General features: G+C 51.7%; 1 protein-coding gene across 7 annotated transcripts in view; it reads right to left on the reverse strand.

Moving 5' to 3' along the window:
* Window positions 1-21503, reverse strand: part of ACOX2 (acyl-CoA oxidase 2) — a 31834-nt gene that overhangs the window by 9028 nt on the left and 1303 nt on the right. For 4 of the 7 annotated variants that reach the window (XM_032323781.1, XM_032323797.1, XM_032323790.1 and 1 more), the window contains 11 exons: window positions 20188-20425; window positions 19368-19766; window positions 18856-18963; window positions 16583-16702; window positions 16138-16253; window positions 15300-15472; window positions 12826-12988; window positions 11485-11675; window positions 9942-10118; window positions 7840-7945; window positions 3136-3353 (listed from right to left, as the gene is read on the reverse strand). In XM_032323781.1, the coding sequence (XP_032179672.1) occupies window positions 3136-3353; window positions 7840-7945; window positions 9942-10118; window positions 11485-11675; window positions 12826-12988; window positions 15300-15472; window positions 16138-16253; window positions 16583-16702; window positions 18856-18963; window positions 19368-19766; window positions 20188-20347 (1931 nt within the window). In that variant the 5' untranslated portion in view covers window positions 20348-20425. Of the gene's footprint in view, window positions 1-3135; window positions 3354-7839; window positions 7946-9941; window positions 10119-11484; window positions 11676-12825; window positions 12989-15299; window positions 15473-16137; window positions 16254-16582; window positions 16703-18855; window positions 18964-19367; window positions 19767-20187; window positions 21132-21503 lie in introns of those variants that run through there. The other 3 variants (XM_032323803.1, XM_032323788.1, XM_032323813.1) reach the window with 3 other exon arrangements.

Genomic DNA, 21503 nt, shown 5'->3' on the forward strand with positions numbered 1-21503 from the left:
AATCTCAAAACTGCTTGCAGAGAAGGAGGGGAGCTAGGAGTTCAGCTTCTTCTGAAATAGACTTTCAGCCCCTCCTGTGGGTCTTCCCTTCACCCTGATTGCCAGACGTACACAGTGCTGTTAGTTCTTGGGGTTCTTTGGTATAACTTGTTTCCCACTCTGGTTTGTAATTCAGTTTTTCTCAGCTCTGCTAAGTCACTGTCCATCTACTTTCTTACTTTTAAGTTTCCTCCCCTGGTTTTTTTTTTTTTTTTCCTCTTTTTAAAATTTTTGTTTAGTTATTTATTTGAGAGAGAGACTGAAAGAGATCATGGGGGGGGGGGTGGTCAAAGGGAGAAGCAGATTCCCTGCTGAGCAGGGAGCCCGATGTGGGACCCAGTATTGGGACTCCAGGATCATGACCTGAGCCAAAAGCAGTCGCTGAACCAACTGAGCCACCCAGGTGCCCATCCCTTGTTTGTTCTTTTTGTCAATTTATACCTTTAAAAAGTTTTTAATCCATTTGCTGGTATTTTCATGGGTTTCAGGAGGGAACAAAAGTAAATGCATATGGTCAGTCTGCTGTCTTCACCTGTCTGTCCTCCACCTGAGATTTTACGACCCCTTAAACAACTGTAAACTGTGGGTCAGTTAATTACTGTTACACAGAGAGCTGGTTCTTAGTGTCACATGAAATAGTGTGCCATCCTTCATTTGTCATCTCAGAAATCAGAGGGGGATACTAAGTAATCAAGGGAGGGAACTGTGACACAGAACTGTTACACGCACGATGTCTGTTACATACCTAACTCCCTTGCAGTGATAAGAAGGTTACTTAAGAACCATAACATAACATGGGGGCACCTGGGTGGCTCAGTGGGTTAAGCGTCTGCCTTCGGCTTGGGTCATGGTCTCAGGGTCCAGGGGTCGAGCCCCACATTGGGCTCTCCGCTCAGTGGGGAGCCTGCTTCCCCCCGACCACCGCCTGCCTCTCTGCTTACTTATGATCTCTCTCTCTCTGTCAAATAATCAATAAAATCTTAAAAAAAAAAAAAACACCATAATGTGAGTAAATCAGTTTGTGGGTTAGATGCATGCATAAGTTGCCTGTTTGCGTCAGTGCTGTTGGTTTTAAGTTGTAAATCTCTGGCACCAAGGCAAGCACCTAGAAATGCTGTAGCAGATTTAAAGAATCATGCTTCTGAGGTGTTAGGGTGGTCTTTTGTGTTTCATCTATGTCAATCAGGCTAGAATCTTATTGACTTCATACGCTTTAAAATGCGGGGCATTTCATGGATGCCCCGTGACTTAAAGGGTTAAGCCCCTGACTCTTAATTGTGGCTCAGATCATGATCTCAGAGCCCTGTGCCTTGGGCTCTGTGCTCAGCAGGAGTTTGCTTGAAGATTTTCTCTCTTTCCTTCTCCCTCAGTGCCCATGCCCTGCTCAGACTCTCTCTCAGATAAATAAGTAAATCTTTTTTTTTTTTAAGATTTTATTTATTTATTTGACAGAGATCACCAGTAGACAGAGAGGCAGGCAGAGAAAAAGAGGAGGAAGCAGGCTCCCTGCTGAGCAGAGAGCCCGATGTGGGGTTCGATCCCAGGACCCTGGGTTCATGACCTGAGCCGAAGGCAGAGGCTTTAACCCACTGAGCCACCCAGGTGCCCCTAAATAAGTAAATCTTTAAAAAATAATAAAATGCCAAGCATTTCAGAATTAGGTACACTTGAGCTTGACCTGTGTAATACTCAGTTCTGCTATTAATGGTTCTCACCACTGGATTCTCTCTATTAGGAAAAGTTTAATACCTGGGCCATACTTGTAAAAAATGTATTTTTGACAGTTTTTGATGGTTTAATTGAACATTTGCTGACCACTGAATATCTGTTAGGTGCTTATATGGACTCATAAATGGTCTGTAGCATGTTGCATGTTGTTAGAAATAAAAATAATTTGATCTAGATTTTTTTAAAAAAACTTTGTCACAAGTAGCTTATTGGCCTTTTTTATCATCTTAGTCTTATAGATAGTGTGAACTGTTGGAGGTTCTAGGGGAAAAGTCTCTCTCTCTCTCTCTCTCTCACACACACACACACACACACACACACACACACACGTGATACCACCCCACATGAAACAGTCATCCTATTTTCTCAGAAAAGTTGCACTCTCAAGTAGCCCATTTTTATCCTAGAGACAACAGTGCCTACCCTGTTTTGTTTGTTTCTTCCAGTGCCCTGTTCAATTTGGGGCTTTGGTTTCAATGTTTTTAAAGTGATCATCTAGATTATATACAATGTAACAGAATGGAAGGGCCACATTAGTATGTCATGACCCTGAACTGCGTGCATTTAAGAACTGTTTGTATTATTGCTTTATGAATCTTTGTATAAATGACCAGGTTTAAAAAAAAAAAAAAATCATCATGAAGCTGAGCGAGGATTAAAGTAAGTTTAGCCCACTTAGTAAGGGTTTGCCTGAGCCCATTCAAAAAGACAAGGCTCTATTTGAAACAAATAATTGCCCCACCTTAACTTTAACACAGTTGAAGAGCATATTCTCAGGTCAGGCCCCAGAGTGCCCCCTGATCTCCCCTGGCTGATTCTGAGACCTGGGGCAAGGTACTTCCTCCCCTCAGCCTGAATTTCCTCCCCAGTAAAATGGGGAGATTAATAGTGTTCATTTCAGAAGTCTGTAAGGATTAAGAAAGATGATGCACGTGAAAGCTTCTGGCATAATGCCTGGCATATATATGTGTTCCTTAAATATGAGCTATGATGAAGACTCATTATTACATGCATACAATGCATGTAATAATGCATACTACGCACACTATGAATACGGTGGGATGCTTCATTTAGATACTCTCCTTATTTCCTTTACGGTGTTGAAGAGTATTTGGTGGCGATTATTTGTTTTTTAAGCATTTTTATTTCTAATTGTTTTTTCATTTTTTTCCTTTCATTAATCTATCACGCTTTACCTTGAGGTAACTGTGCTACCGGGTCAGCCTGTCCAGGGTGGTTGCTGCTTCTACCGGACCCTGTTTAGCAAGGTCCTGGAGCGCCAGGTTTCGGAGTGGGAAGGGAACTAAGAGTGTGGGGCTCTTCTCGGAAGATTAGCGCGGTCTGAGGGTCTGGGGGCCAGCCACTCACCGGACAAGGCCGAGCAGCTCCAGGTAGCCGGTTCTCACCGCATCTACTTGGGCTCCAGACAGGAAGCCATCGTGGAGAAAGTCAGCCGCGTTAGTCAGGATGCCGTGCAGAGCATAGAGGTCACAGAGGCGTTTGAGCACCTGCCGAACTGCCGGCTTGTCTTCCAGTTTCTCCAGAGTTTCTGTAAAGCTCTTCACACTGATATAGTAGCAGTGTGCCTAAAAGACACGAAGATCCATCAGCTTCCGATTTCTGACTCCAGAAGTCATCTTGGAAGCTGGGCAAGACTGCTGGGGTGAGGTCGCTGTGGCCATGTGCCCCCCCCCCCAGCTCACCGCGAGTCCCCATGGGGTGTGTGTGCGTGTGAATGTGTTCGCACATGTGCTCCGGTTGGGGGCTTGTGGGCTCTGGGACTTGGTAGCTTCCCCATTTTGTTTGGGGAAATTTCAAGGAGGTTTGAAAATAGAAAGAGTACAGGGGTATTGGAGGCTGGCCTGGAGACAGTGGAGGACAGCACCACATTTCTGAAGAAAACAGCTGTTTGTTGTTTGCTGTGTTCAAGGCAGCAGGGTGTGTGTGTGTGTGTGTGTGGGTGGGTGTGCGCGCGCGCGCAAGCTTTTGTGTGTCTCGGGGTGAGAAAGTAGAGGTACATGATGGACATAAAATGTATCCCAGCTAGAAAGTAAACTCTGCAAGGTAAGCAGGGCTGTTAGTTGACCCATACCCAACAGTCTGGCTTTGTCAGTAGTTCCACTTGGTAAGTGACCACAGCCCTCAACCTAGTGAGACTCCCCTCTCTGTCAAGCCAGGATCCTTCCCTGGGACTCCCTCCTCCCCACAGCTCTGCAAATAAAGGATGAATGCCTGACCCAGCAGGAAGCTTTCAGGCCCCTGCTTCTGTGACGCCTGTAGTGCTTTCTGATTAGTCTGTGCCCCCCTGCTGGTTGTTTAATATTTTTGAATATTCCCCTTCTCCCCAAGACAAATGCACATTATTGTTATCAAGTTAGGTATACGAATTCCATGGGGGGTGGGGAGGGAGAAAAGGCAAACAAACAAAACTCTTCTCAAATGTTTATGTGCATACAGATCAGCTGAGCATCTCGTGAAAATGCAAATTTCCAGGTAGCTTCCCAGTAATGCCTTAAGTAGCAAGGCTTAGACTGTCTGGAGGGTTCAAAGAAGTCTGACAAGGGGCAGGGACAGGGCCGGAGTTATTGCGTGCACACTGGACTGTGCTTGCAGGAGGCTGCCCCAGTCTGCTGGGGCTGCCCCCTGGGGCATAGTGAGGCAATGACCGACCTGCAGTGGTGAGGCTGCCCCCCCACATAGCCCCGCGTCAGTGAAGGGCCGTGATCCACAGGGCTGGGGAAGTGGGGAACAAAGGCAAAAGAAATGTAGATAAGATGAAATTTTCCTCTAACTTGCAGCCCGCTGACAAATACTTGAGACAGACAGAGTATGACATTCCTCCAGGAACTGAACTGCACAACTGAACTGTCTTCATGTTAATGCCTTACTAGAGGGGAAAAAACACCTTAGCTTGACAATAACGGGGCCTCCAGGATCCAGTGTCTTCTCGAATGTATGAAAATCCTTTTTGAAAACTCCTTTTGTCTCTACCCCTCCCAGTTTAAATGTATGCAATCAATCGCTCCTCATACTCCCAGGGTAGCTCTTTCTGCTCACTGGTCCTGCCCCTGGGCTTTAATAAAACCACCTTTTTTGCACCGAAAATGGCTCAAGAATTCTTTCTTGACCATTCACTCCCGAGACCCACATCAGATCACATCAGTTGGGATTTCTTTCCGTGGGGGTCAGAGAGCCACAGTCTTCAACAGGAAAGTGAGCCCATCAGGTTTCTCACTTGGAAAGGATCTGCCTTCCCCACGAAGGCCTCACACGGGGGCTAACGACACACTCTGCCGCCAGGACCTGGTGTGCTCCCAGCCACACTGGGTTCACAACAGTTGGGTGCAGAAGGGGAGCAGATGTGCGTTGCTGCCCCCGCTGAGTCAGAAAGACCCGGCTTCCCTTTTCTCATCTGAGGACCACATCCTTAAACTCTCAGGGCCCTGGGCTGTGGAGTGGAGTGAGAAAAAGCTGCTGGAGGGTCTTGGCCTCCGTGGCTTCTGTTCCGGTGACAGGGTGAGCCAAACTTTGGCACCATGCTCCAAATGCAACGAACTCTATTTACTTTTTGTGTGTGTTGGTTTAAACCTTGCCTCCTGACTAATTTGGTGTGTGGGGTGGGATGTGTAGCATTTATATGCTAGGTGCATTTTACATTTTACATGTATTAACTCATTTAATCTCCATAATAATCTTAAAAGGTAGGTACTATGATTGGCTCCATTTTGTAGATGAGGAGACTGAGGCATTGAGGGATTAAGTTCCTTGCCCAAGGTCACCTGGCTAGCAAGTGGTAGTAACAAGATCCACACCAAAATAGTCCATCTCCTGGTTAAGCATCTGTACTCTTCACCATTCCCCTGCATTGCCAAAGCCATGAGAGACCGAGGCTGGATTAGAATGAGGGCCAGCATTTGCTCCCGCGGTCCTAGGGATGGACCTCTCTCCTGAGCAGGGTCTCAGATAATAGGACCAGAACTCGTCAGAACCTAAAGGTCTTTTTCATGCCCCTTTGTTTTACAGACTGGGAAGTTACAGCCCAGAGAAGGAAGGACACTGGAGGTCACATAGAGAGGCCGGTCATGCACAGAGCTGGGAACAGAACTTAGGCCACCACTCTGCCACTGTCCCCACTCCCCTTGTGTTGCTCACTCTCTCCCTGCATATTTATGGTTTCTAGATGGGACTTGGTGAGTCTGTAGAGTAGATGGTTCTTCCAAAGCATGAAGCTCAGAAATTGCAGATTTCCCTGCCCCTTCTGACTTCGGAGAGTCAGCTTGGGCACCATCTCCCCAGGAAGCCACTCTTCTTCAGCTTACAATGGCCGGAGGAGAAGGGACTTGCTCTTCTCCTCTAGGCTGGTGGAACTCTCTACCCTCGGTAACCCTAGAACTCGGGGATCACCTCCCTCCCTTACACACAGTGGCTCCCTGAGAACACAGCTTGCCTCTGTGAGGGAGAGGAAAGCAAAGCATCTTAACTATTTTCTACTTCTGAGACTTAATTCTTTTGAGTTCTGCTTCCTCATCCTTGAAATGGAGATTATGCTGCTCTCCCCGCCAGGGTGGTATTTAGTAATGAGGTAACCCTGGCATGCAGTGTCCACTCCACTGGAAGACAGAGCACAGATTTGGAAAACGGATGCATCATGGGCAGCTGGGGTTCCTTTTGTGCTTGTCTGATGAGAACACAGCCTTGGCTCACCCTCGCCTGTGTTGATAGGACATTTAGCACAGCAGGGAGTGCTTCTGCGGTGGACACAGCCTGGAGGATGGTGGCCCCTGTAAGACCAGCACCAGCTGCTGTGGTAGAGGGGGCGAGTCACCAGGGGGCGCTCATGCCCAGCCCGCGCCGCGAGGGCTCTACAAAGCACTCCTAGGGCTTTTCTGCCAGTTCCTGGGCCTGATGCTTGAGGATCCGAGCATTCATCTTGGTTTTCCAGCGGTAGGTAGGGACAGAGTCTCAGCTGCCTAAGCTAGAGCTCAGGACTCAACCTCTTCCCCAGCCCACTACTCTAAGAAGCCTGTCACTATCTCCTACCCCCTTAATATGTCTGTATCCACCCACTCTTCTCCATGCCCTCTGCCAAGGTCATGGTCGGGACCATCCTCAGCCCTTGGCCAGACTGCCGCTGCTTGATCCTAACTGGCTTCCAGCCTCCAGTCCATTGCTTCCCAGGCAGCCTGCGTGATTCTTCTACACTGAAACTCTGATCACCTCACTCCCGTGATACAAAGTCGGCCAAGGCTTCCCATGGAACAAAATCAAACTCCTCATAGTGAGGCAGAAGGTCCCAGGCCTTGCCTACCTTTCTCCATCCCCTAACTGCCTTCCTCTCCTGGGTTCAGTCTTCCTCCTTGAGCTCCTCCTTGGGAGGATTTGCATTTCTTCAAGCACCGGGCCTTTTCTTGCCTCTTCCTTTTCCATCTGCTGTTCCCTTTGCCAGGAAACCTTTGTTTCCCAAACCACAGCATCTACCTTTGCCTGGCTAATTTCAGCTCCTCCTTGAAGTCCTGGCCTCTACGTCCCTTCTGGGAAGCCTTTCGGATCCTCACGCCGGGTAAGAGCCGCACCTCTCTGGGATCCCACGGCAGCCTGTGTCTCCCCATCACAGTGCTGCCTTGATGGCACTGGGTGTAAGGGCACCATGGAGGCCCCAGCCCCCAACCCATGCCTGGTGTTGAGCGGGTGCTCAAATATTTGCTGACTGAATGTGAATTATGCACAAACACAAAACATAGTAGAAATTGAATCAGACATCTAAGGCTTGCCTGTGGGGCTAAAGGGAGACTTGACCTGCTTTTCTATCTGGGAGGAAATATTTGAACAACCTGAAGCAAATCCAATAACACTGCCTCATTACATTTTTCCCTAAGAGCTGTCAGCAAGACTGCTTTGGAGTTAAGTCCTTTAATTAAAATACCCTGGACGAAAGCCTTGGAAGTGAAACGAGGGCAGCCACGGAGCCAGGCTGGGGAATAATGGCAGAGCTCAGATTTGCTCAGCGTGATGGTCTGCTCGGGAATCAAACAGGTCCCTTTCAGCTGGCGCTTCAGCTGAGGGGCAGCTCACCTTAGCAGTCTGGAGGTGTATGACCGTGGTCTGGTTCCATGCCTCAGCCCAGTCAACCCCAGATCGTATCAGAGTCTCTAGGTGATGCGCTGAGTACTTTATGAGCCTGAAGGCCAGAGGGGGGAAAAAAATGGTTCCATTTCCTGACTGAGTGGGAAGGACACTGGTGGAGTCTGGTCTCAGGCTACCTGGGAATCCCTCAGAAGTAGAAATGCAGTCATTCCCGTTGATTGACTATTGGTTTGTGTTGCAAAGCTAAATGGTGACTATACATTCTCTCTCTAACCCTTGTAAGGCTAGGCATTCCCAGTTTACAATGGGGAAAGCTGAGTCCCAGACTGGCTCACTTCACCGGTCTGGGGTCACAGAGTAAAGGATAGAGCTGTCCTGACCTTGGAGCTGGAAAGCCTCAGGGCTCCGGGGCGGGCACTGACCCTCCTTTCTAATGCAGACGCCACCTTATGTCAGTGTTTCCAAGCCATCCCTTGACTGCCTTCTGTGGCTGAGCAAGGACAATGGTTTTCCTGTAAAGGCTACTGACACCTGTCAGTCACCTGGTCTGTTCCAGGTTCTACCTAAGGGACCTTAAAAGGCTAGAAAAGAAAAGAAAACTAAACAAACTCTTGTCCCCCAAACCACTAAGTCGGTCATTTGCCATGTACATAACCTTTATTCTTTTATTTTCTATTCCCTGCCCATCCACTCATGACCCTTGGAATTTCTATGCAAAACACACTGTTTATTAAGCAATATTTATCTTTTCTTACTTGTAAGGGAGTAGATAAACAGATGTCACATCGAATTCCAAGCAAAATTCAATATAATGGCATTTTAACTACCCCGAAAAGCTTTACTGGGGACTCACCACCTCCCCCAACTAAAACATTAGTTCTGTAAGGCCTGGGCTTTTTGCGACTGGTTTCCTGATAAATCCAAAATGCCTGGAATAGTGCCTGGTGCCCTGTAGGCACTTAGTATTTGTGGAATAAATAAATGAATGTCCAAAGTTGCTTGTGATCTTGAAATAATTATTAGCCATTCTTTCGACCACAGGTAAGGGTATAAGACCTCTTTTCATATGCTGATAATATTTCTTCCAGCTTGTTTTGGTGTTTTATTTTTAAATTTCTATTTTTTTAAAGATTTTATTTATTTATTTGACAGAGACAGAGATCACAAGTAGGCAGAGAGGCAGGCAGTGGTGGCGTTGGGGGATGGAGCAGGCTCCCGCCGTGCAGAGAGCCCAACTCAGGGTTCCATCCCAGGACCCTGAGACATGACCTGAGCCGAAGGCAGAGGCTTTAACCCACTGAGCCACCCAGGTGCCCCAGTTTGTGGGATATTTTAAATACAGTATTGATATTTATTATTTATCAGTATTTACATACTGATACATTTGTGGTATTTACAAATGGGCATGTTCATTGCACTGCAAATCACAGTAAGAGCCTAAAGATAGAAAAAGTTCAGGGCGCCTGGGTGGCTCAGTTGGTTGAGCTGCTGACTTCAGCTCAGGTCATGGTCTTGGTCCTAGGAGCACGCCACTGCTCAGTGGGAAGTCTGCTTCTCTCTCTGCCCCTGCCCTGCTCATGCTCTTGCTCTCTCACTCTTAAATAAATAAAATCTTTTTTTTTGAAAGATTTTATTTATTTATTTGAGAGAGAGAGACAGTGAGAGAGAGCATGAGAGGCGAGGAGGTCAGAGGGAGAAGCAGACTCCCCATGGAGCTGGGAGCCTGATGTGGGACTCGATCCTGGGACTCCGGGACCGTGACCTGAGCTGAAGGCAGTCGCTCAACCAACTGAGCCACACAGGCGCTCCCCCCAAAAAAATTCTTAAAAAAAAAAAAAAAGAATTTCCTTGCACTGGCCAGAGGGGTGATGTCCTTCTACCAGCTCGGCCAGGATGGGGAAGTGATGGTGGCTCATGGATGTGGCTTCCCCTTCTCTGCCCATGGTGGCAGGAACCGAGAGGACTGAGGTTGGGGAGGGGGGGGGGGTTCTTCTCAGAGGAGTATCCACGAATGCTCACCCAGCCCCGCTCCAAAGGCCCTAGTGTGGGAAGGAGCCTGCCCGCAGGTGAATGGCCAATTTCTTACTCACCTGGCTGCCACGTGTGCCCAGGCAGTGGTGTAAAGTTTTGGGTGGAGGAAGTCAGCTGCTTTCTGGGCTGGGCACCTGGCCAGGTAGGGTGCAGTCAGGTATGCAACAGACGGAGGGAGAGACTTCTGTGTGGAGCCTGGGATCGCCTGAGTTTGCAGGTAGTTTTTCACTAGAAACCTGGGGGTGGAGGCGGGGGAAACAGGTGAGCAGTGGGGAAAACACGCAGTCTTATACTCCCTACAGGAGAACTGGGGCCATGCAGGCTCCTGCCCCTCCCATGGGCATGCTCACTCCAGAGCCCCCTGAGCCCGCCTGCTGTGAGGCCCTCAGAAAAACACACCCTGAGGCTGTAGTCTCTTCCCTAAGGAAAGGAGGCTGGAGCTGCAGAGCTGCGCAGACATTCAGATCCAGAATGTAAACCCTTTTGGTATCTGAGCAAACAGAATCCTTTCTCCTGGTTAGGATCTTGGGATTTGGGGATTCGTGCTCAACTGTACAGTGATGGCAGAAATCAAATTTTCTTGCTTGAGAAAGGACAGGGGTTAAGAATGCTAACATGAGGAGAGTTACAGGTGACTCTCGGCTTCTTTCCTCTGACGACCCAATGGTTAAAGGCTCTGGGCTCAGCCAACCCTGGATTTCCAGCGCAGCTCTACAGATACCTCTGGCTGGTCCAAGTTACCTCATCTCCCTTGGCCTCAGTTTCTCCATCTCTAGATGGGGATAATAACAGTCACTTGACAGAAGGTTTGTGAAAACTGGAAATACTTGCAATGCTCCTATAATGATGGGGCACTGCATGTCTAATACAGGATATTGTAGCCCCCTTATCATTTGAGAAAACCTCCCATAATACTCTACGGACGGGAAAGGCCTTGTCAGTCCGAGCCCCCCCACCCCCAACCCCCAGAAGAGAATGAACAGAATCCTCCACTTTGCGCGGAGGCAAATGCTGCCTCCCTTCCTGCCTCTCACGTGGGAGGCTCTGCGGGCAAGCCCGGTGCTAAACCCGGGGACCCGCGGTGAGCAAGCCCCTCAAAACTCGGGCTCACAGAGAACAGCCCCTCGCTCAGTGGAAGCCGGGCGTGTTCAGTCGGGGCGGGCAGCTAAGCCGGGACCCGAGGGCTGAGAGGAGCGGCAGGTCCAGCAGGCTGGGGTAGAGCTCTCGGGGGAGGGAAGCTCCGGGAGCCTGTGATGGGAAACAGGAACCGGGTCCAGCTGGGGAAGGGAGAGCACGAGGGGAAGCGGGAGCACGTGGGGCAGGGGGAACACGAAGGGGGAGGGAGAGCACGTGGGAAGGGAGGCGGGGTCAGGGGCGGGGCAGGCCGCAGGGAGCAGGTGCAGCCTGGCGTTTCCCTCCCGTGAGCTGTGGGGAGCCCCTGAAGGCTGTGAAGCAAGGGAAAGCTGTGCTCCTGTCCCGCCTACCGAAAGCTCGGGGTGGACTGGAGACTGTGCGCAGTCGGCCTCTGCTCGCTCGGCGCCGCCCGGTGCCCGCCCCCGCCGGCGGCCTCAGGTGCTGCATCAGCCCACGCAGGGGCCTTACCTGGCCGTCTGCAGGTAGAGTACAGTGTTGTCACCCTCGTAGGTGCAGGAGGCTGTCACTCTGGTGACCAGAGAGGGCAGGCCGCTCAGCTTCGAGTAGCCGTGGCCGCCGCAGGCTCGGCGGCACAGCTCGGAACCCTGGAAGCACAAGTCTGACGTCATGGCCTTGATGCCTGCGCTCAGGGCGTGAAGCTGCAAGAACAGGGGATCGCGGTGAGTCAGGGGGCCCTCCAGGAACAACCATGCCTCCCACTCACTGAGCACCTGCTGTATGCCCATGACAACCCTGTGAAGTAAGAAAGATTTCCCTCGAAACTTCATGGAGGAGGCTGAGGCTCAGAGATGTTATGTGACTTGCCCAAGGTCCTACGATGAGGCAATGTAGCTGTAGGCGCAGTAAAAACAAAGGGAACCTGTCCTCGCCAGCGTCTCCAGGATCTCGGGAAGACGGGCCTTCCTGGAGTGGGCTCACCATCATCTAGGAGTTATGGATTTTGCTGGCAAGTGGAATTTTTGGAGAGCAGGCCTGGGACCGTGGAGGTCCACCATCAACCCCAGTGGTCTGGGTTGTAGGAGGGGCAGCCACGCAGCAGACCTGTTTGAGCTTTTGGTTCTTGAAAGCCCTTACCCATCTTTCGGGCTTCTAAACCCTTGGGAGGAAGGTCATAACCGGTAATCTCTCTGTGCTTTACTTTCCCAGTCTGTAAAATGGAACTACCAATGGGGCCAGTGGCACAACTGGAAGGATTAATGAACCAATGCTTATGAAGCCCATGGTCTGGTGGACAGAACCTCAGTGTATATCTAAGTCCATAATCCTTCATTCGAGACCCTTTGGGGCCAGATGGGTTTTGGAATTGCTATTTTTTGGATTTTAGAAAGCTAAGGGAGAGCACTGAAGGCAGATTATATATAATACCCGGAAAAGTCTGGGGCAGCCTTAGTGATCATACTCATTAGTATTTTGGCTGCAAAAGGTATACATATCCAGTGAGATATATCAGATCAATTCAGGTCATATCATGCCACCAAATATGTTCTCAACGATGCTCATTTTTCAGAGCTTTTTAGGTTTCAAATTCACACCAGGGATTGTGTTCCTGGGTTCTATGTTTTATGTGTGATTATTCCCTCTAGCATTTCTGGAGCTTTCTGGAGGCCATATGTAGGTGGATTTATATGTTGGGGTACAGTTTGCCCTGGGTGCCCTGGGATATTGGGAGGCTGGGGGAGGGAGTAAAAGGAGTTCATGGGAACAAGAGTGGGGCTGCTTCCCAGTGGGAGGAACAATTTCAGCCATCTTACCAGCTCCTGCCCACCCCCCCCAGCAGAGAGCAGGTACCTCTGGCAGGTGGCTGAAGTCTTTGTTCCGAATGGCATCATAGGAGCTGTGCAAGAATTTCAAGAGGTTGCTCGCCAGGAAATGGAATGCATAGGCTGTGGCCAGCTGAGGGAGGAGTTTCTGCTGCTGCGTCTGGTAGTCCAGGATTTTTGCCTCTGGGTCGCTGAGGAGAGGAAAAGCAGAAGGTTTAGAAGATCACTACAGCTCCCTCAACTTCCTATATCCCCAGAGCCATAAGAGGTGTAAAAACTGATAGTTTTTTATAACTCACTGCAAAACTTGACCTGAACTGACATGAGGTTAATAATAATCTTAAAGTGCCATCTAACATGAGTATCCACACATTTCTCTGTAGAAATATTGACAGGTTTGCTTATGGGTTTTGCCCCTTATGGGGGACGTGTACAGAATTATAGCATATGCACCATATTATCTTGCCGAAATCTGGAAAGTTCTGAATTCCAATGCATTTGGTCCCAAGGACTTCAAGTGAGGGCTTGCGGTCTTGTACACATCAAGTTTCACTTGACCTTTCACTGTCCAGGTGCAAGTATAGTATGTGCTGGGGGGTAGATCAAGTCTAATCAGTAACTCTGAGGATGTGAACTTGGGCCTGATGGAATCCCAAGGCAGGGACTACGTCTGCCTTGTCCATTGATGTGTCTGCAGTGCCTGAGACAGTGCCCAGCATGAAGGGGACCGGGATAACTCTTTGTGGATTAAAAGGAAGTGTGAATGTAAGAAGCCTCCCATGACTGTTGGGGAGAATCTTGGGTTAGCAGCTCCTCATTTGGACACTTAAAAAAAAAAAAAAAAGATTTTATTTATATATCATGGGGGGGAGGGGCAGAGGGAGAGAAAGAGAGAATCTCAAACAGATTCCCCACTGAGCACAGGGCCCAACTTGGGGCTCAACCCTACAACCCTGAGATCATGACCTGAGCTGTGACCAAGATTCAGTTGTTTAACCGACTGAGCCACCCAGGTTCCTCAGACACATACTTTTATAACTATCCTTGGGACACTTGTGGAACCCAGAAAACTGGGCTCTGGACAGGACTTCAGCAGCAGCACCTTTTCCCCCAGCACCCCTGTCCTCCAGAGAAGACTCCCTCAGCAAGGGGGAGTTCGATACCCAGGCCATTCCCAGTATCTTGGGTTTGCCAGAGGAAAAGGACCCTGGGCTATGGGCCTGGCTTGCTTTTTTGCATTTCACTCTCCACAGTGCCCTAAAGGATTGCTCCTGTCATGCCCTGTGTTGTAGGTGAGGACACTGAGGGACAAAGAAGTGGTGCGCCTTGCCCCAGCTCCCACAACTGGCAAGCGGCCCAGCTGTGTGTCCCCCAGGTCTGTCTGGCCTCAGACCCTCAGTCCATTTTGCTTTAGTCTTCTGGATCCTCGAGCCCATGGCATGAAACAATACTGGGTCCTTAGATTGGAGGTTCTCCCACTCTTCATATTCCAGATAAGAAAATCAAGGCCCAGAGTGGGCAAAGGACTCGCCCAGGGTCACTTAGCTGAGTTGGGACAAGAAACTGCCAGGCTGAAGTCCATCCCTCAGCACCACGAGTTTAGTCAGCTGGACTGTGCCTGTCTTCCCACTCTGGTACCATATGCTCAGCTCCTCGCTGCCACATCTTGGCTGCATGTCCCCGTTGAGGGTATATTTACTCTAAAAAATTATTTACTGTTTACCTAAAATTCAAATTTAACGGGCAGTCCTGTATTTTCATTTGCTGGCAACCGCGTATGTTTACACAGGCCCGCATGAGCGTGGGGGAACATAACACACGGTGAAAAAGAGAGAGTCCCGGCGTGCCTGGAGGGCTCAGTGGGAAGAGCCTGTGGAACTTGATCTCAGGGTTGTGAGTTCAAGCCCCATGTTGGGTTGAAGATTGTTGAAATAAATATTCAAATAACTACAGTCTGCTATTCAGTCCCATGGGGCAGAGGGGGTACCCACTGGACACAACCACAGGCAACAGAATGGGTCCAGATTTGGATGTGCCACATGTGGGTGTGGACAGCCACAGCTGGACAGAACCCACTTCAGCCACACACCGCCCGACGTGACAGCCAGCCTTTCCCAGACACACTCACTCCCACCCCGACAGAACTCAGGAGCCACAGTCCCCCGCCTCTGGCAAGCAGCTGACAACCCAGACACAGTCAGCCAGTCATAGCTGCGCTGAACCCGGACAGACAGATCTGAGTCAGATCTGACGGTACAGGATCACAGAGAAACCCAGACCGCGATCTCTGGTGGTAGATCAGCCAGGGACAGAGAGAACCCGATGGAGACCCCGCAGGCAGGGCCAGACGGGCTGGGTCTGGCCAGAGGTTGTGCGTGTGTTGTGGGGGGTCACAAATATTCCCAGCACCCCACTCGGGCAGAGGGGCGGCATCAGGGGGCAGGCGCTGTGGGATGGAGAGCTAGCCCTGTCTGTCATGGTCAGCGTGTGGGTGCTCCTTGCCTGGGCCGGATGCTGGATTGGCGGCGGATGACTGAGTAGCGGATGGCGATGACACAGGCCTTCTGCAGCAGAGGGATGATCTCGCCCAGGAGCAACTCCACCCGCACCACCACCATGGAAAAGTAGTTGGTCTGCTGTGTTCCCAGCTTGACGTAGGTGCCGTCTGGCAAGACCTGGGGGACCAGAGACAGGTGCTGGGTCTGAGCCAAAGCCCCTGAGTCTGTCCTACACCCATGACCGTGGGGCTTCCGTCCCCTCCAGGCACACCGTCCTCAGACTGCTCGCCGGGAGCAGGTGGCTGACCGCCAGCCAGGTGCGCTGGTTGTGAAACACACCTGTGCTTTCTGCTGATCTGTCCCTGCCTCCAGTGCCTGGGTTCATGGCTCCTCTCCTGGGACACCCAGGACCTTCCCCAAATCCACAGCTAAAGGGAATGCCTGGCAACATGGGGACCTCCAGAACTTCCTCCAGCACTTGGCTCATGTCTGGTCAGTGACTGGTTGTCCAGGCCTTACGGTAGGTACATAAGCTGGTCACCCTCAGCCCTTCCCTCGTCTCCCATCGCTTTGCCACCCTGCCCTAGGACTGCTCTACCACCACATGGAGCTCTGAGCATTGATCCATGAGAACTCTGAGGCTCAGAGAGGTCAAGCGACTTGCCCAAGATCACACAGCTCCTAAACTGGGGCTTTACCCAGATCTGTGGGATGCCAGAGTCCCTCTAGAGTGGGGTGGGGTGCCCCAAACTCTGCTCTTTGGAGGAAGACCCAAAGCCAGCAGCATTCCACAGGGGGCCACTGTCCCTTCTTTAGGCAGTGTAGGCATGCGAGACTCCCACCTGTGCAAAGCGACTCAGCATGTTCTCTCTAGGGATCCGCACGTGGTCCAGTCGCAGGAAGCCATGGTCTATGTTGTCAAAGTCCATCTTGGGCCCGATGTCTCCAACAGTGACTCCTAGAAGGAGATGGAGATGGGAATGTCTGTGAGCCAAGTGCTTTCTGTGTGCCGGGTACCCCCCTCCCATTCCTTCCACCTCCCCTGAGCCTCACAGCAGCCTGTCACATGGGGTTATTACTCTGTTTTGCAGGTGACCAAGCTGAGGTCAGACAGGTCCTGAATGTTGCTCAAGTTCACCCAGCTGGTTAGCACCAGGTCTTTCCAGGGACCCATACCTGCCCAAGGGGGCCATGCCCCAGCTTCTCCCATGAGCTCTGGGGCCTTGGGATAGGGAGACCTGGTGGGGTCTCTCCATGGCAGTGGTCCTGGGAGCCATATGGGCTTACCTGGCAGTGGGGTGTGGTCCCGGAGGCTTCGGATGGGCACAATGAAGGCGTGCATGCCCTGCCGGGCTCCTGAGCAGATCAGCTGGGCCTGGACCAAAGTGTGGGTGGCTGACCGTCCCACTGAAGGCAGAGACAGGAGAGGCCCAGCATGACCTCTGGTGTAGGAGGCTAACTCTCCCTATCAGGAGCCTGGGTGTGGGCCCTGTCTGTAATGGGCCAGGAGGACCAACGTGGTGGCCTGGGGAAGGGCAGGGCACCATGGGAAGCCGGGATGGGCTTTGTTTGATCAGCCTCAAATGTTGAGGTCAGGGGAGAGTGTGCGAGGAGCCTGAAGGGTACAGGGCCTTCCCAGGGGGGTGTCACACAGGGCAGGGAGGGCCAGGCAGAGGACGAGGTAGCATATGGGGCAACAAAGTGATGCTTTTTCAGGAAACCCTTTGACTCACATGGCCTTGACCCATCCTTGGAAATGGCTGGAACGGTCTTGAGAGCTTTAATTCGAGCGTCTGGCTCTAGAACGCACTGGCTTGGTGGACTTTATGGATATTCATTTGGTGGCTGGAGGTGCAGGGGGTCCTGTCTAAATGCCACGTGTGTGGAGCAACCTCCCTACAATACACAGGCACGGGGCAAGGGGGCTGCAGGAGGCTGCTGGAGATCCTGAGGGGTGCGGAGCCCTCCACACCCTCCAGATGCTCCCTACTTCCAAAGCCAAAGTACACAAAGGTTATGGATTTTAATGCAAATAGCCTAAATGAAATGATCTGGGGAATCTTGGCTTCTTTAAAAATTTGGTTCTTCTGCAGTCTTCTGGCTGAAGTGTGTGCCCTTGAGTCATTTTCTTTGGAATCAGGGAGATAGGATCTTTATGCCACAGCTGCTGGGGTATGTCTGTTAGGATCCATGGTGAGAAAACCAGTCCTGGATCACAGGGAAAGGTGTGTATTGCTACCCCCACCCCCCATCCCAGGGGCCTCAAAGAGTCATCGATCCCAGAGAGGGAGACCTGTTGCCAAAGAACCAAACAAATCTAGCAGTGTTTTGCAAAAGGCACTGCAAGATGAGCAAGATTTTTGTTTTTTCCGTCCTCAAAAACCTATAAATGAATCACTGTATCCTCCACCTAGTAATAATGAATACAGATAATTACCATTTATCTAAATCCAGGTGGTGCTGGCCCCTGTGCTGGTGCTTTCCAGTTCTCGCAGGGCGGGGATGATGAATCCCATTTGCCAGATAAGGAAACTGAGGCTCAGAGAAGCGAGGGAGGCCCCTCAAGGTCACTGGCCTGGACCCTCAAGGTCACTGGCCTGGACCGGGGCGGCACTGGGATTTCAAGCCTGCCTATTGCCAAAGCTGGTTTCTTTTTCTTTCCTCCCCGCCAAGCAGAGAGCCCGACATGGGGCTCGATCCCAGGCCCCTGAGATCATGACCTGATCCGAAGGCAGAGGCTTGACCCACTGAGCCACCCAGGCGCCCCTTTTTTCGGCAGTTCTGACAGTGGTCATCTATTCCCTCCCTCTCCTCTCTCTTTGCTCTCTCCTGTCTGTCCCTATTTCTTTGACCTCTCTCAAGCTTTCTCCCTCTCTGCTTATCTCTGGCCTGTTTCTTTCTGCTTAGGCGTACTCTTGGGATTCCTTTTTTTCTCTCCCATGGAAGCATTCACCAAATTGGTTCTGAAGTGCCACAGACGGGCCCTCACAGGTGTGTGTCACATCCAGGGGAGAGGGCCTTGTTGGGATCTCCTCTGGGACAATGACAGAGCCTGGGGGAATCATGGTGCGGTCGCCACCTGGTGGCCACAGGGGGCAGTGAGGTGCCGGCAGCCAGACGGTGGCTGAGCCTTTCTGGAGCAGGGGCGATCTGTGAACTAACTGGGTGATGGCTTGGCAAGCTTAATCACTAACTTGGGAGGTGAGAGTGCCTGGGACTGGGCCGTGTGTATGTGATGTGTGCGTGCACGTGTGTGTCTGTGTGGGGGCAGGGTGCCTGTGGGAGACGCCCTGGCCCTTATCCCCAACAGGTCGGGTGGGTTTCCTCAGCTACTTCAAAGCTGGGGTCTCTCAGCCACTCATGGATGAAATTCTTCCCATCCCCCCTGTTGACAGGGTGAGACCCTGAAGTTCAAGTATATGAATTGATTCATTCAAGTTCACCAGCCTGGAATAGGGAATCTGTCTGCGGTCTGGTGGACCTCAGAGCCATGCTACTCTGCTGTCCAACTTTGTTCTCCTTGGGGACAGATAGGGCTGGGGGTACGGATGGATACTCACTGTCCCCAGGCCACCATTTGGTGGCTGTCAATGTGGGGCTGTGCACCACAAACTCCTGGGTGGCTGCATCATAGGTGGCTTCAGTCTCCAGGCCCCGAAGATTCGTCCCTGGGAATCAAGGAGGGGAGTCTGTGAGTCAGGGTTCAGGATAGTATTCCCACCTGGGGGGCAGCGTCCTGGTGGGCCCAGAACGGCCAGGCACCAGCCTCATCTGGAGTCGGGGAGCTCCCAGCTGTACTCACAGGCATTTCTTGTCTTTCACCCGTGGGCTGAGTGGGGGAGTCGTGTCCAGCCCGTGACAAGGGACGCCTGCTGACATTTCTAGAAGGAATGACTTGTGCCACACACGCTAGCTCATGTGGTGCGTTTCTTTAAACTAGGAAAGGGAACCCCCCTCCTTCCAGACCCTTGACTGCCACCTGCTGGAATGTTTCCATAGGAAATACACAATCTCTGACTACTCAGCTGTGAGTGGGCTTTCTGGAACCGCGCATGCAGAAACGCAGGCTCACCGTGTCCCAGTTCTGTCTGGGCATATGATGCAATGATCCGGAACTCATTGCAGAGCGGGGTCCATTTGGCAATCTGCTCCTCAGAGCCCAGGCTCTGGAGGGATTTCAGGAACACGGTGTGTAGGCCTAATGCCAGTTCTCCAGAAAGGGCTCTGTGGGGGAAAGGACACGGTGCTGGAGTAGCCCACCAGAGACAGGGACCCTGGTACCGTTGAGGCTGCCCTGGGAGTGAGTACCTGTAAGCATAATAGAATTCAGGACTGTTTTCCGACCAGCCGAGGCGCTTTGCTATTATCTGGAGGTGAAATCTCTTCTGGACGGCGGCCACATAACGTTCATTCTGGGTCATGAAATAATTATCCTTCACGCTAAACTCTGGGTCACTGTGGATGATGCTCTCTTCCAGAGACAGAGAACAGAGGGCTTAGAGACCAGGGTGAGGTTCCTGGCACCTTTAGATCTTTCCACCCTCTTGCCTTGTGGACATGGAAAGGAAGTCAGACATTGTCATTTTACTGATGTAATGATTGAGCACCAGAGGTGGGAAGGTGACTTGCTTGAGGTTACAAAGCTAGGCAGTGGCAGATTAAGGACCAGCATCCCGGTCTTCTGCTGCCTAAGACTCTTCTATCCTTCAGTTGGGCTCAGGGAATATGGACTTGTTAGAGAGGTCCTCCCAGGCCAAAGGAATGAATCTCTAACAGTGGAATTTTGAGAGCAAAATTTGTCATTTGAAGGTGGGACTGCTAGTGGAGGACTCTTCTTCCAAGAAAGGCATATGGGCACAAACCAGGGGCTCCACTCCCCAGCTCCCTCTTACCAACTTTCCTCCGGAGTGCAGTGTTCTGGGCACCTCCATCCAGGATGTTGGTGAGTTGTTCCACGCTGAAGGACTGTATGAACCTCTCACTCGCCATGTCAGGGTGCACTCGCCTGCTCCAGGTATCCCCCAGGGACACTCGGTGCACTGGGCTGTCCATCCTAGCCTGGAGCTGCCTGGTGCCTCAGGAGAGATACTTCTGGCCTAGTGCTCCGAGCTCCGGGGGGACTAAGGACCTCTGTGTAGGAGGAGGAAGTGCCCAGAGCTGAACATCAGCTAGGGACCCCTCCGGGTAGGAAAGCAACTGCCCTGAAATATGCGAGTGCCCCACACCCCCACCCCCTTTCCCAGGGTGCCCTCGTCTGGCCAGGCATGCAGTAATTGCTCTGTAAATGGTAGAGCAGGACCGTTTGTCGATATCTGGACGGGATCCAGTCACAGGGCCCGAGCTCCATCCACTGCAACCTGTACTGCATGGGTTACCTGGGGGAATTCTCGCACAGTAATTCAAGTCACTCATGCACAAATATTTGGTGACACTGAGCATCTGTGTGGCCTCTAGCTGCACAGCTTGAGGCAGCCAGGAGTTGGATAGGGTCTGACCACAGAGCCAGGGGGCCTCGATCGAGGGACTTGCGGTCCCATTCACCTGGTCCCCTGAGTCCTGGGCTCCCTCAGTCCATTTCTGTGAGCTGCACCGTAGAGCTGAGGGGAGGAAGCTTGCTTTGGGCCTGGGCAGTGTCCCCCCCCCCCCCCCGGGATCCCTGTGCGTCCCCCTGCGGGGGACTCAGGATGGACCTAAGTCCTTCGGCAAACCCCCTGACACTCAGAAGCCCCTGTTCCCCCACAGCAAGGCAACCGTCAGGTAGGCTCCAGTCTGCTTCTTGAGTATCTCAAATGCATTTATTCCATCCCCCTGTCTGTCCCCACCCCGCCCCCACCATCTCTCACCTAACCTGGGCCTCTCCCTTGTCAGGCTGCCAGGTGGAGCTCTTCAGCTGCAGTCACATTGTGTCTCCCCGCCACCCTCCACTTGGAATTTGCCCCTTGGTGCGCACTGTTTTGCGGGAGAGAGTCTATGCTCCCAGGCTTCCAGCACCTTCCCCCAACCTGCCCCTAGCCCTGGATCAGCTACTCCAGCACCCGGGGAGCTCCCCTCCTGCTCCAGCTCCCTTTTGCCTCTGGCGCTCTCCCCCATTGTTCCTAGTCAGACCCAACCTCCAGGGACCTCTCCTCCAAGGAGCCTTCCTGACTGTAGCACCCTGCCCGGCCGCCCCCGCCCCCCAGAAACTGAGTGCCCCTTTGCTGCCCCGCTG

This window comes from Mustela erminea, chromosome 1, assembly GCF_009829155.1.
Source record: "Mustela erminea isolate mMusErm1 chromosome 1, mMusErm1.Pri, whole genome shotgun sequence".
NCBI classification, from domain to species: domain Eukaryota; kingdom Metazoa; phylum Chordata; class Mammalia; order Carnivora; family Mustelidae; genus Mustela; species Mustela erminea.